At 46.3% G+C, this 15,070-nt stretch overlaps 1 protein-coding gene across 2 annotated transcripts in view; it reads left to right on the top strand.

Moving 5' to 3' along the window:
* Positions 1-14,857, top strand: part of LOC141101061 (protocadherin-11 X-linked-like) — a 1,762,603-nt gene extending 1,747,746 nt beyond the window's left edge. Inside the window, exon 6 of one of the 2 annotated variants that reach the window (XM_073589871.1) lies at positions 13,848-14,857. In XM_073589871.1, coding sequence (XP_073445972.1) covers positions 13,848-14,233 — 386 coding nt within the window. In that variant the 3' untranslated portion in view covers positions 14,234-14,857. The remainder of the gene's footprint in view (positions 1-13,847) is intronic. The other variant, XM_073589870.1, reaches the window with a different exon arrangement.
* The last annotated feature ends 213 nt before the right edge of the window (positions 14,858-15,070 follow it).

Here is a 15,070-nt window from a genome sequence, read left to right as displayed (position 1 = left end):
GCCATAAACAAAGTTGGGTGAATCTACTGATTTTGGCACAGTTGCCCACAATCCTGTCCTACGACGGAACATCCTTATATCCAATGAACATTGGCGGCTTCCAGAAGGGACTGTTAGTGATTTACTTCCATCTGTCTCCACTTCTTCATTAAAATATGGAAACATTTTTTTCTTCCGTTTTTTATAAATCTGTGTGGTGCTGTTTGATAGTAATCTCACGAAAGACATCAGATCCTTCAGATCCCCTAACCAGTTGTCCGTTCTAGTTATGTAGCTAATAATTTGTGATCGCTCCTCAATTGGATACTGGTCACTAGAGTTGAGCGAAACGGGTCGAACAATTTCAAAAGTCGCCGACTTTTGGCAAAGTCGGGTTTCATGAAACGAAACCCGACCCTAGGATGAGGTCGGCCACGAGGTCGGCGACTGACGCGCCAAAGTCGCGTTTCAAAAGTTTGTTTAGCGCTCTTTTTCAGCCAATCAGGATCCACGGACACTGTGGGCAACGTGATGACATAGGCAGGGGTCACCACCATCTTTCAGAAGGGCATGCAAGTGATTGGCTTGCTTTGGTGGGCGTCACAGGGGTTATAAAAGGGCGTGCACGCCGACCGCCATCTTACTTCTGCCGATCTTAGTATAGGGAGAGGTTGCTGATTCTGTAGGGAGAGAGTTAGGCAGGGAAGAAGACAAAAAAACTGCTTCTGCTGCTAGCGATTTTGCCTGTGCAACACACCAGTCACTGTGTGTGCAGTGCAAGGGGAGGCTATATTGTGGTGGATCAGCGGAGTTGGTTGTTAGGCTGCCTTCTAAGGCTTCCTGACAGCTGCATTGCTGTTTCCCCACTGCTCTGCAAACTGCTTTTTTAAAAGCAATCCCAATTTTTTTTTTTTGTCCTGCTAAGGTACTGAGCGTGCATTTATTCACACCATACAGCAGTGTACGCTCCTCACACAGTACCGTGTAACGGCTGTTATCACAGCCACAGTGAAGCTATCTGTGTGTCACTGTGGAAGGATAAGTGGAGGACTTGTTCCGTTCTTACAGACCTACACTCTAGGGAGATTCCTATTCTGCCCAATTCTACTATTCACTTTTTTCACACCTGTGCCATCGAGCCTGTGACATAGCGCTGTGATATTCAGTGGGCCTCACACAATCCAAAAGTGTCCAGTGTCCACAAGTGTGTGCAGAAATTCAAAATCTCCCTTATCCTGTAGTCACTTTTTTCACACCTGTGCCATCGAGCCTGTGACATAGCGCTCTGATATTCAGTGGGCCTCACACAATCCAAAAGTGTCCAGTGTCCACAAGTGTCTGCAGAAATTCAAAATCTCCCTTATCCTGTAGTCACTTTTTTCACACCTGTGCCATCGAGCCTGTGACATAGCGCTCTGATATTCAGTGGGCCTCACACAATCCAAAAGTGTCCAGTGTCCACAAGTGTCTGCAGAAATTCAAAATCTCCCTTATCCTGTAGTCACTTTTTTCACACCTGTGCCATCGAGCCTGTGACATAGCGCTCTGATATTCAGTGGGCCTCACACAATCCAAGTGTCCAGTGTCCACAAGTGTCTGCAGAAATTCAAAATCTCCCTTATCCTGTAGTCACTTTTTTCACACCTGTGCCATCGAGCCTGTGACATAGCGCTCTGATATTCAGTGGGCCTCACACAATCCAAGTGTCCAGTGTCCACAAGTGTCTGCAGAAATTCAAAATCTCCCTTATCCTGTAGTCACTTTTTTCACACCTGTGCCATCGAGCCTGTGACATAGCGCTGTGATATTCAGTGGGCCTCATACAATCCAAGTGTCCACAAGTGTCTGCAGAAATTCAAAATCTCCCTTATCCTGTAGTCAGTTTTTTCACACCTGTGCCATCGAGCCTGTGACATAGCGCTGTGATATTCAGTGGGCCTCACACAATCCAAGTGTCCAGTGTCCACAAGTGTCTGCAGAAATTCAAAATCTCCCTTATCCTGTAGTCACTTTTTTCACACCTGCTGCATCGAGCCTGTGACATAGCGCTCTGATATTCAGTGGGCCTCACACAATCCAAGTGTCCAGTGTCCACAAATGTCTGCAGAAATTAAAAATCTCCCTTATCCTGTAGTCACTTTTTTCACACCTGTGCCATCGAGCCTGTGACATAGCGCTGTGATATTCAGTGGACCTCACACAATCCAAGTGTCCGGTGTCCACAAGTGTCTGCAGAAATTCAAAATCTCCCTTATCCTGTAGTCACTTTTTTCACACCTGTGCCATCGAGCCTGTGACATAGCGCTGTGATATTCAGTGGGCCTCACACAATCCAAGTGTCCAGTGTCCACAAGTGTCTGCAGAAATTCAAAATCTCCCTTATCCTGTAGTCACTTTTTTCACACCTGCTGCATCGAGCCTGTGACATAGCGCTCTGATATTCAGTGGGCCTCACACAATCCAAGTGTCCAGTGTCCACAAGTGTCTGCAGAAATTAAAAATATCCCTTATCCTGTAGTCACTTTTTTCACACCTGCGCCATCGAGCCTGTGACATAGCGCTGTGATATTCAGTGGGCCTCACACAATCCAAGTGTCCAGTGTCCACAAGTGTCTGCAGAAATTCAAAATCTCCCTTATCCTGTAGTCACTTTTTTCACACCTGTGCCATCGAGCCTGTGACATAGCGCTCTGATATTCAGTGGGCCTCACACAATCCAAGTGTCCAGTGTCCACAAGTGTCTGCAGAAATTCAAAATCTCCCTTATCCTGTAGTCACTTTTTTCACACCTGTGCCATCGAGCCTGTGACATAGCGCTGTGATATTCAGTGGGCCTCACACAATCCAAGTGTCCACAAGTGTCTGCAGAAATTCAAAATCTCCCTTATCCTGTAGTCACTTTTTTCACACCTGTGCCATCGAGCCTGTGACATAGCTCTGTGATATTCAGTGGGCCTCACACAATCCAAGTGTCCAGTGTCCACAAGTGTCTGCAGAAATTCAAAATCTCCCTTATCCTGTAGTCACTTTTTTCACACCTGCTGCATCGAGCCTGTGACATAGCGCTCTGATATTCAGTGGGCCTCACACAATCCAAGTGTCCAGTGTCCACAAATGTCTGCAGAAATTCAAAATCTCCCTTATCCTGTAGTCACTTTTTTCACACCTGTGCCATCGAGCCTGTGACATAGCGCTGTGATATTCAGTGGGCCTCACACAATCCAAGTGTCCAGTGTCCACAAGTGTCTGCAGAAAATCTAAATCTCCCCTGTCCTATAGACACCTTGTACCTTGTTTTACATTACTATATAGTTTGTAGGATTTTGTCTACATTTCTACCAAAAATGAGGAAGGCTGGTGGAAGAGGCCGTGGAATTGGGCGGGGGTTGGCAGCTGGTAATGATGGTGTTGGTGGTGGATCTGATGGTAGTGGCAAAAGCAAAATAGGACCGAATGCAGGAGGTGTTGAGCCTGCGTCATCGTCTGGCTCCATAAGGCTTCGAAGGCTTAGTTTTCTAGGAGTTGGCAAACTGCTTTTAACGCCAGAGCATCAGGAAAAAGTTTTGTCTTACATTGCTGACTCAGCCTCCAGCTCTATCGCCTCCTCTTCTGAAGTTGCAAAAAGTAAAAGCACTGAGTCGTCATTGGAGGCTCATGTTCATGAACCACACCTTTCCTTGTGTCCTTCACCCCAACCAAGATTGAAGGATGACGCAGGCCATACTACTGATTACTCCATGGAGCTGTTTTCACATACCATGCCTGGATTATCAAGTGAAATGGTGAATTACCCAGGCCAAGATGAATCTGACATGGAGTGCACTGATGCACAGCCGCTGATAGATGATTCTGCTGGTACATTCACTCAGAGCACTACATTGTCCTTGCAGTGTACAGAGCCAGATTCTGACCCTGATGAGACTCAGGTGCCCCTTCCCGCACACTATACCACCATACACGGTGACACAGAGGAAGGTGCACATGACATTGAAGAGGAGGTGATGGATGTCCCAGTTGTTGACCCAGATTGGCATCCATTGGGGGAAGAGGGTGCTGCTTCCAATAGCTCAGATGAGGAGCATGCACAGCAGACATCGACATCGCAAAAGCTGTTATCTGGCAGGCCCGGAGCACTCCAAAGACAGGTTCCAAAAATCAAAAGAGTTGCTGGACATCTTGTCCAGAGGGTCAAAACATCACAGCGTGCTAGGCCGCAAAATGTCTGCCAAAGTAGGAAGAGTGCAGTGTGGCACTTTTTTGAACAAAATCCTCATGATCAGGCCAAGGTTATCTGTAAGAAGTGCGCAAAGACCTTTAGCCGAGGGAAAATTCTGAAAAATTTAAATACCAGTTGCATGCTTAGACATTTAACCAGCATGCACTTGCAAGCGTGGACACAACACCAAACCTCAAGTGCCACATGTGCAATTGATCACAAAGAAGGTAGTCAGCAACGCTACATTGTTTCCCCCACTGTAAGCCCACCGGTTAGCACAGCAGCAAATGTTGAGGTGTCGTTGCAAGGCCACAGCAGTCAGGGAATCCCACTGTTATATCAACGAAATACTGAATCTAGGCCATCAGAAAGAACACCAACTCCATCACCATCATCAACCCTCTCTCAGTCCGCCCTGTCCACCGCTACTTCCACCATATGCAGCTCTCAAGTCCAGCTCACCCTCCCAGACACTATGAGTAGGTCAAGAAAGTACTCAGTCTCTCATCCGCGTACACTGGGTTTGAACGCCCACATTGCCAAACTAATCTCGTTTGAGATGATGCCCTATCGGTTGGTGGAAAGCGCAGCTTTCCGCGAACTCATGGCCTATACAGTACCACGCTATGACATACCCAGTCGCCACTTCTCTCGCAAAGCCATCCCAGCCCTCCACCATCATGTGAAAGACCGCATTGTCCATGCACTCAAGCAGTCAGTGAGTGGAAAGGTGCACCTCACAACTGATGCATGGTCCAGTCGGCATGGCCAGGGCCGTTACGTGTCCATCACGGCACACTGGTTTAATGTGGTGGATGCAGGGTCCACAGGGGACAGCGGTGGTGGGACAGTGCTGCCTAGCCTACGGAATAGGAAACAGTTGGCTGTAGGCGTTCCACCCTCCTCCTCCTCCTCCAGAAGCGAAAGCTCGTCCACAGAGCGAAGTCGTACGAGCACTCCATCTGCAGCTGCCACTGTTGCACACGAGGTGTCCCCCTATCGAGCAGCTAGTGGAAAGCGTCAGCAGGCTGTGTTGCAGATGATGTGTTTGGGCGACAGACACACCGCCGAGGTGTTGGCCGAGTACTTGAAGCGACAAACTGAGTCATGGCTGGGCAGTGTACATCTTGAGGCAGGCAAGGTAGTTAGTGATAACGGCCGTAATTTTGTGGCAGCCATAGCCCTTTCAAAACTCAGCCACATACCTTGCTTGGCTCACACCTTGAACCTGGTGGTGCAGTGCTTCCTCAAAAATTATCCGGAGTTAACAGCTCTGCTCCATAAGGTGCGAAGACTGTGCGCGCACATCCGCCGGTCGCCTGTACACTCTGTTCGTATGCAGAAGCTGCAACGATTGCTCCACCTTCCCAACCACCGCCTCATTATCGACATTGCAACAAGGTGGAACTCCACCCTGCACATGGTGGAGCGGCTGTGCGAGCAGAGGCAGGCCATAATGCATTTGTGGGAGGATACACGGCCAGGCACTTTGAGAGCAGACATGGAGTTGACAGGTGTGCAGTGGTTGAAGCTGAAAGACCTCTGTAAAGTCCTTCAGTGTTTTGAGGAATGCACACGGCTGGTAAGCGCAGACGACGCCATCCTAAGCATGAGCATCCCACTTATGCGTCTGCTCATGCAAACTTTGACGCACCTTAAGGAGCAGGCGTCTGCAGCCAATGTTGACGAGGAGGAAGAGGTGGAGGGAATCCTTGATGACATTCAGCCATTGTCTGCTCAGGGACCTCTCCTGGACGAGTTGGAGGAAGAAGAGGAGGAGGAGGATGATGGGGATGATTACTTATGGGAGGAGGATGCATCTCGCGGGGCAAGTGAAAATGTTGGCGTGGCAAGGTCTGGTACAGGGTTTGTGCGTGACTGGAGGGATGTGGATTTGCCAGAAAGTGCTCCACCAACCAGCACTCGCAGTGCATCATTGACACCGGGAACATTGGCCCACATGTCAGATTATGCCTTGCGGATCCTAAAAAGGGACCCCCGCATTGCCAAAATGATGAACGATGACGACTACTGGTTGGCCAGCATCCTGGATCCACGCTATAAAGGCAAATTACAAAACATCATGCCACAGGAGAACCTTGACCTAATATTGGCTAATAAACAAGCAACTCTGGTAAATCGGTTGCTTGAGGCATTCCCAGCACACAGCAGCGGTGATGGTTCTCACAAGAGCCGTATGGGCCGGGGGCAGCTTGGCAGAGGTGTTCATGGTGCGCACAGCAGAAGTGGCGTTGGAGACGGGTTTCATGACAATGTTGTGGACTGATTTTTCAAGTACCGCTCACACAACTGGTACTACAGCATCGATGGAAAGTGACAGGAGACAGCAGTTGTCAACTATGGTTACAAACTACTTTTCCTCCCATATCGATGTTCTCCCACACAGGTCATTCCCCTTTGACTATTGGGCCGCTAAACTGGACACCTGGCCTGAATTGGCACAATATGCCTTACAGGAGCTCGCTTGCCCAGCTGCAAGTGTGCTATTGGTAAGAGTCTTCAGTGCAGCTGGATCAATCCTGACAGAAAAAAGGACCCGTCTGTCAACCCAAAATGTGGATGGTCTAACCTTCATTAAAATGAACCATGCATGGGTTTCCAAGGATTTTGTCCCACCTTCCACTGATGACACATAGGGTGACAGAAAAATGGCTTGCTTTGGTCCACCTCTTCCTGGGACTTGACCTATTTCGCCTTTTGCATCAGCTGAATGTCCAACATCAACATATGCCACTTTCTAAAACTACCTAACTGTGCTGCCTCCCCCCCATGGCCGGGGTCACCACCTAGCGCACGACACCGTGCGAGTGCCATTGCCCTGGACAGGTGGGTAGGCCGACTCTTGGGCGCGGGTGCGGGCACTGGCACAGGGTCCCTCATAGTGCAATCAAGTGTCTCTGACGGTGGTGGTGCACACCCACCGTCAGACACACCGCCGTACTATGAGGGGCCCAGTGCCAGTACCGACGCCCACGAGTGGGCCCCCCTTGCTTGGGCAGGGCCCCAGCATTTGCAATCTTTACCTCTCCCTGCTCCTCCGCTGTGTAGTCTGGGCCGTCAAATCCATACTGTGCCTGACACCGTCTGAGCCTGCCTCCTGATGTATAGACATATATTTTGAATGTGTACGCTATCCATACATGTTATCCGGGGATACGGTACCCTTTCTCACCTTTGTGCAATCACGTGCAAGCCATACTGGGCCTGACACCATCTGAGCCTGCCTCCTGATGTATAGACATATATTTTGAATGTGTACGCTATCCATACATGTTATCCTGGGATACGGTACCCTTTCTCACCTTTGTGCAATCAAGTGCAAGCCATACTGGGCCTAACACCGTCTGAGCCTGCCTCCTGATGTATAGACATATCTTTTGAATGTGTACGCTATCCATACATGTTATCCGGGGATATGGTACCCTTTCTCACCTTTGTGCAATCACGTGCAAGCCATACTGGGCCTGACACCATCTGAGCCTGCCTCCTGATGTATAGACATATCTTTTGAATGTGTACGCTATCCATACATGTTATCCGGGGATACGGTACCCTTTCTCACCTTTGTGCAATCACTTGCAAGCCATACTGGGCCTAACACCATCTGAGCCTGCCTCCTGATGTATAGACATATCTTTTGAATGTGTACGCTATCCATACATGTTATCCGGGGATACGGTACCCTTTCTCACCTTTGTGCAATCACTTGCAAGCCATACTGGGCCTAACACCGTCTGAGCCTGCCTCCTGATGTATAGACATATCTTTTGAATGTGTACGCTATCCATACATGTTATCCGGGGATACGGTACCCTTTCTCACCTTTGTGCAATCACGTGTAATCCATACTGGGTGTGAGAACGGCTGACCAGCTGTTAAGCAAGCTACAGCACCTGTGGTTTGCACACGTAAGTTTTTCATTTTTTCAGGAATGACGGTTAGGCCTAATTCCGGAACTGCGGGTGACCTGCACCTACTGGGAAATCATCGTTCGCGAGTAATAATTGTAATCAGTGATCCCCATCACTAACGTTGTTCAGCGGGTTATCTGCACCTGTAAGCGACAAACGCTGGCCTTTTCAGTGTAGCGCACATGCAGCCACGGACATGTAAGGGCATGACACACCAGTTATTGGCCAATCTCATGTGCCAGAGCTTCACGTGTCCCTCTAGTAAGCCAGACTCGGACCGCGGGGCAAGACGGAGTCTCATTCATTAACGGAAATAAGCTTGCAATGTGTGCATCTGTTCTATAGCTGGCATGGTTGAGGTTGCCCGTGTAGAGTCAAATTACGCCGTAGGCTCCACTCCTGGTGGTGCCCTTCTGGACATTCCTTTAAGGTTCAGCTTTGCAACCATACTGCCCACGTAAAACAAACACTTTGCCTTCATGAACGCTGTTTGGAGGGTCATGACTCGTGGGAATAACGCCGCCCAATCAGTTAACCTGCTAGAGAGATCCTTCGTTGCTCCCAAGCATGACATCACACTCCCTAGGAGGAAGGTAATGCCACTGTGGCGACCGTACTCCTGGGGGCGACACAAGTGCACTGATGCCCAGCCACTGCTCGATGAATCTGCTGGTACATTGACCCAGACCACTACATTCCCCTCGCACGCTACACGGCCTGAATCTGACCCTGATGAAACTCAGGTTACCCTTCCCATATACAGTTCCATCTTACACGGTGACAAAGAGGAAGCTGCAGATGAAAATGCAGGTTCGGCCCACCCGCCATCAGACACACCACCGCACTATCAGGGGCCCTGTGCCAGTGCCGTCGCCAACGAGTGGGCCCCCCCTGCTTGCTCAGGATCACAGCACTTGCAAGGTTGAAATACTGTGCAGTGAGATGGAAGATGGGGACGACGAGGAGTCCAGACTAGTACAGGGATTCCCTAGCGAGGAGACTTATTTGATTGTTTTCAATGTTGGGACAGCAATTTTTGGGGAGCACTATACTCTGGAGAATGATAGATGGGGCCCACCATACACTGGAACATTCCAAAGGTGGACATCAGACACTGGAGCAGCATTTACACGGCCCATTATACACTAGAGCATTAGAAATGGGGCCCATTATGTTTGGAGCATTATTTGGGCCCATAAGACAGTGGAGCTTCATCCATGGGGACCAACATATACTGTAGCATTATGTGGAGCGCATCATATACTGTTTCAAACATTATATGGGACCAATGATTCTGTATGGAGAAATAGATGGGCCTCGTCATGAGATGTAAATAGTGAAGTATTTTTCATTGTACTATACCGCTATTTCTCTGCCGTATCGGAGCATGATGAGTTGTGGTATTGTGTTAAAGGGGCGCTCTTTCGCCCAGGGCACATGAAAACCTGGAGCCAGCCCTACCCCCCCCACAACTTTAGCCAAATAACCCCCATTATTCAGTGCGTAACTTGTATTATGAAGTTAATTAAGGTTGACCAGCTTAAGTAAGAAGAATTGATGCTTTTGGCATTCAAATGAGCACTGTAGGTGTGTTTCCTGTCCTCTCACTGCCGACTTTTATTCCCCATTGACTTACATTGGGTTTCGTGTTTCGGGACGACCCCGACTTTTCCCTATAATCGGCCGATCTTGCTCGACCCGACTTTTGGAAAAGTCGGGTTTCACGAAACGAAACTCGACCATAAAAAAACAAAAGTCGCTCAACTCTACTGGTCACTGCTTATTAATCTTCAAAGTACAGGTGATCTACAGTTTTGGCAGGGTAATTGGAGCTTACACCTCACAAAGCAAGGTCCTCTTGACCAGTTGATATCACTGTCTCCATGATTGCCATAACAGGTCCACTAGTTGCGCCAATTTTCACTATTGCGGTTGGCGGTTTGAAGCCCCCATAGGTGTCCTGACGCACTTAGGCTCCAACACAATAATGGATGGTAATGGAAAGGTAAGTCATTCGGAGATGACTAAAGCAATCACTTTACATTCAGGTCTACTTCCTTCTGGATGATGCACGATAGACCTGTTAGATCCTTCTGATTATGTCTTGTGTGTATATGAGGACAAAAGTAACTGTTCTGTATTGGTGAAAGCGGGATCCAAATCCGGCATAATTTGCTCATTCTCTGAAAATTTCGAGCTTAGACTAAGTATAATGGACACCATTACCAAATACTAAATCCACTTGGGGGGAATTTTTTTTATCGAAAGTACTTTTCGTTAGGAAGTTGCAAAGTAAACCATCCTCGCAAAATGCTTATAAAATCCAAACATTGCACAATGAAATCTGATTTTTTTTCCAACTGCATGAGGTTGATGAATGTTCTTTAAAGTAAAAGGCGCTAAGCAAGCCACAATTATATCTCTCCATTGCATTGTGGTATGAAAGTAATGCATTATGGCTGTAAATGGTAATGGGGATGTGCCTATATTATAGTATTGATCCATGATGGTTTCTGTATATATACAATTTTTTCTTATTTATTTATTTTTATTTAGATTTGTTGTGTTTTTGATGATGAAAAATATAAAGGCATTTGATATGTTGGGTTTTTCTACAGCATCAAAACGCATTTCCATAGAGTGAACACTGCTGTAATGTACAGTCATGCTCGAAAGTGTTTGCACCCTCAAAATTCTTCCAGAAAATGAAGTATTTCTTCCAGAAAATTACTGAAATTGCACGTTTTATTATACACATGTTTATTTCCTATGTGTGTATTGGAACAACAGAAAAAAACTGAGAAAAAAAGGCAAATTGGACATAATTTCACACAAAACCCCAAAAATGGGCCAGACAAAATATTTTGCGCCCTCTACTTAATATTTGGTTGCACCCTTTGCAGTTATTTAGTCAATCAATCGCTTCCTATAACCATCCACAAGCTTCTTACGCCTCTCAGCTGGAATTTTGGATGACTCTTCTTACAGTCTGCTCTAGGTATTTTGCCTTCTCCCAATACCAATTTTAATATCTCTCAGGTGATCAATGGGATTTAGATCTGGACTCTTTGCTGCCACTTCAAGACTCTCCAGTGCTTTGTTTCCATCCATTTCTGGGGGCTTCTCAAAGTATATTTGGGGTCATCATCCTGCTGGAGGACCCATGACACAAATCCAGCTTTCTGACACTGGGAACTACATTGCCACCCAAAATCCTTTGGTAATCTTAAGATTTCAAGATGCCTGGCACACAGTCAAGGCACCTAGTGACAGAGTCAGCAAACCAACCCCAAGATATCTGTGAACCTCCGCCATATCTGACTGTAGATACTTTGTTATTTTCTTTGTAGACTTCATTCCATTTTCAGTAAACAGTGGAACGATGTGCTTTGCCAAAAAGGTCTGACTTGGTCTCATCTGTCCACTAGATGTTATCCCAGAAGGCTTTTGGCTTACTCACGTGCATTTGGGCAAACTGCAGTCTAGCTTTTGTCTCTGTTTCAGTAGTGAGGTCTTCCGCTCTCTTCGCGTTTCATTTCATTCACATATGGACAGATAGTTCGCACTGACAGTGATGCCCCCTGAGCCTGCAGGACAGCTTGAATTTCGTTGTACCTTGATTGAAGCTTCTTACCCACCATCTGGACTATCCAACGTAACAACCTTTCATCAATATTTCTCTGCCACTTCCAGGGAGATTAGCTACAGTGCCATGGGTTGCAACCTTCTTGATTATGTTGCACACCATGGCCAAGGGAACATCAAGCTCTCTAGAGATGGACTGTAAGCTTGAGATTGTTGATATCGTTCAACAATTTTAATTCTCAGATCCTCAGACAGTTCTCTTCTCCTCTTTCTGATCTCAGTGTGGCACACACAGACACACAATGCAAAGATTGAGTCAACTTCTCTTTTTATTTCGTTTCAAGTGTGATTTTCATTTTGCTCTCACCTGTTACTTGCCACAGATGAGTGTGAACGAGCATCACATGCTTGAAACAAAGTTTTTATACTCTCATTTTTGGAAAGATGACAACTCTTTTGTCCGGCCCATTTTTGGGGGTTTGTGTTAAATTATGTCCAATTTGCCTTTTTTCTCTGATTTTTGTTTATGTGTTGTTCCAATACACACAATGGAAATAACCATGTGTATAACAAAATATGTGGAATTACAATAATTGTCTGCGAGAAATACTTCATTTTTTGGAACAATTTCAAGGGTGCCAACACTTTCAGCCATGACTGTATGTGCTGTATGTATCACAGCCGGAAGAATTGCCAGTTCTCTGGCCCATACATAAAAATATCGCAGTCAAGTTTCTAGAACAATGATTCCTCCTTAACCACAAATGAGGGATGATGACCTATGGGTAAACCTCAGCCCAAAGTGGTCATTGGACTGTGTCATGGGAACATTGGCTGAATCACAAGGTCAATTTGAACTCGAGGGGAATCTATCATTCTTTTAAGCCATTTTTTTTACTTCAAAAATTAACTATATTTCACCGAAGAAGGAACTTGTGCAAATTGTTGATACATGTTATCTATATGAGCCAAAACCATTATTAAAAAAAGTGGAAGATTTTAGCAAAAGGACAGGATTATTCGCCTCTGGGCAAATTTAAGATGGATTATAGTCTGGGGCTGGTGTAAATGTCGGTCATAACTCAGGACATTTTAGTAGTGGGAATTATGATGAATTTTGCAGCTGTGCTCAGCCACACCATTTTCCTGGCTAAACTTTAACATATTTTAAAAAGTTGACCCAGCCTGGGGTCAAAGCAGGTTGGGTTGCAAACATTTTTTTTTTATGGTTTAGTAGCAATTTTGTCTTCCAAAAATTAAAAGCCGCAACTTCTCAGATGTGCAAAAGTTCTGAAAATGTGTGCTTACTGCAGTGGGGTTTGGTTAAAGACTGATATTTTACATGCCAGTCTTCATAAATTCCTCTATGGTGTAAAACAATATACAGCCTTAAAGGGAACCTGTCACCTCATTTTTCACATATAAGCTGCGGCCACCGCCATTAGAGGCTTATCTACTGCATTCTATAATTCTGTAGATAAGCCCCCGATGTAACCTGAAAGATAAGAAAAACAAGTTAGATAATACTTACCCTGGGGCGGTCCGGTCCGATGAGTGTTTCGGGTCCTGGCAGGCACCTCCCATCTTCTAGTGATGATGTCCTCTTCCTTGCTTCTGTCGCGGCTCCTGTGCAGGCATACTGATTTACCCTATTGAGGGCAGAGTAACATACTGCAGTGCACAGGTGACGGACCTCTCTGACCTTTCCCGGCGCCTGCGCACTGCAGTACTTTGCTCTGCCCTCAACAGGGCAGAGAATTATGCCTGCGCAGGAGCGAAGACATAGGCAAGGAAGAGGATGTCATTGCATGAAGATGCGAGGCGCCGGACCTGGGCCTGCGGCACCCATTGGACCGGACCACCCCCCAGGTGAGTATAATCTAACTTGTTTTTCTTATCTTTCAGGTTACATCGGGGGTTTATCTATAGCATTATAGAATGCTGTAGATAAGCCCCTAATGGCGGTGGCCGCAGCTTATATGCGAAAAATGAGGTGACAGATTCCCTTTAAAACAGGAAGGAAAAAAATAAGTTCAAAGGCAACAATGAACTGAACCTGTTGTGAACATTGTGCACGTTTTTTCTGTATCTGTCCTACAGCGAAACTAATTTAAAACTTATTTTCTTCCTCCTAGCAATTGAAGTCAATCTTCAGAAAGCCCTGGCAGAAGCCTCAGAGACCTGCACTCAAGAATGCCTGATCCTCGGCCACTCCGATAACTGTTGGATGCCTCCATCCCTGACCCAATACCAACAGTCCAACCCTCCTTTGCCAACATTTGGATTCCAACAAGGTTGGGGAAGAGGTACCAGGCCAGATGGAGTACACACCCTGGGAAGACCTGTACCCAAGGAAGATACTGACAAGGGGACATCTCGACCCCAGTTTTACAACACGTGTGAGAGACACTGTACTATTGAGGATCCAGTCAAAGTTATTCCCTTGGCAAATTTCTCTCCATGTCAACAAGCACCAGGTTCAGGGAGTAAATCTATCTTTGTACACGAGCACCAGCTCTGAGGAGCATTGCGTAGCTCCTTGTGTGTATAGTTGTGTGTCAGATGTACATAGTCACTGCTGAACACTCCATGCAAGTGTAACATACATCGGAGTGTGACATGAGCTACATTGTGTATATAGAACGACAACGCTACATCTAATGACTGAAGTAAGACTAATGACATGTATTGTATGTTCTTAACACTGTCGCCCACAATCATTAGATTAGGGAGTAAGTCCTTCGTAACTTTTATGGATTATGATTGAGCCAGTTGTCTTTTTTTAAGGGGCCTGAAAGGAGTGGAATGGGCACCACAGCAAATATGAAAATAGTCACCATTGTTATTGATGGTTCCTAATCTTAGCATCTACTCCCTTTCATCCCATGGATATAGAGTCATCATATTGTAAAGTGGTCCAAACCACTCATGGGCAAAAAATAATGTAGTAAACCTGATCTGGGGGTCTTATATTTCCATGGATGTCACATCAGCTACATTCTTTCTATGGTACATATAGTACGTTTTTGGCGTAACTGATCCAAGGTGCTTTGTCTCTTTGATCCGTTAGCACCCATAATCATTCCCTCTATAGAAAGGTGATGATGAGTAGAGTTGAGCGACTTTGGTCGGATCGGGTTTCATGAAACAAAATTTGTTTCAAATGAAACTGGTCCGACTAGGGCAAAAAAAGTCGGAGTTTCGTCTGAAACCCGACCCCAATGCAAGTCATTGGGGAATAAAAGTCGTCATTGAGTGGATGAATGTCATCGGCTCAATGTCAACTTTTATTTCCCATTGACTTGCTTTGGAGTCGGGTTTCGGACGAAACTCCGACTTTTTTTGCCCTAGTCGGACC

This window comes from Dendrobates tinctorius, unplaced genomic scaffold (assembly GCF_039654945.1).
Source record: "Dendrobates tinctorius isolate UK_male_01 unplaced genomic scaffold, ASM3965494v1 ptg000114l, whole genome shotgun sequence".
Lineage (NCBI taxonomy): Eukaryota > Metazoa > Chordata > Amphibia > Anura > Dendrobatidae > Dendrobates > Dendrobates tinctorius.
Note: the sequence above shows the minus strand (reverse complement) of the source record. Positions and strands in the feature narration are given on the sequence as shown.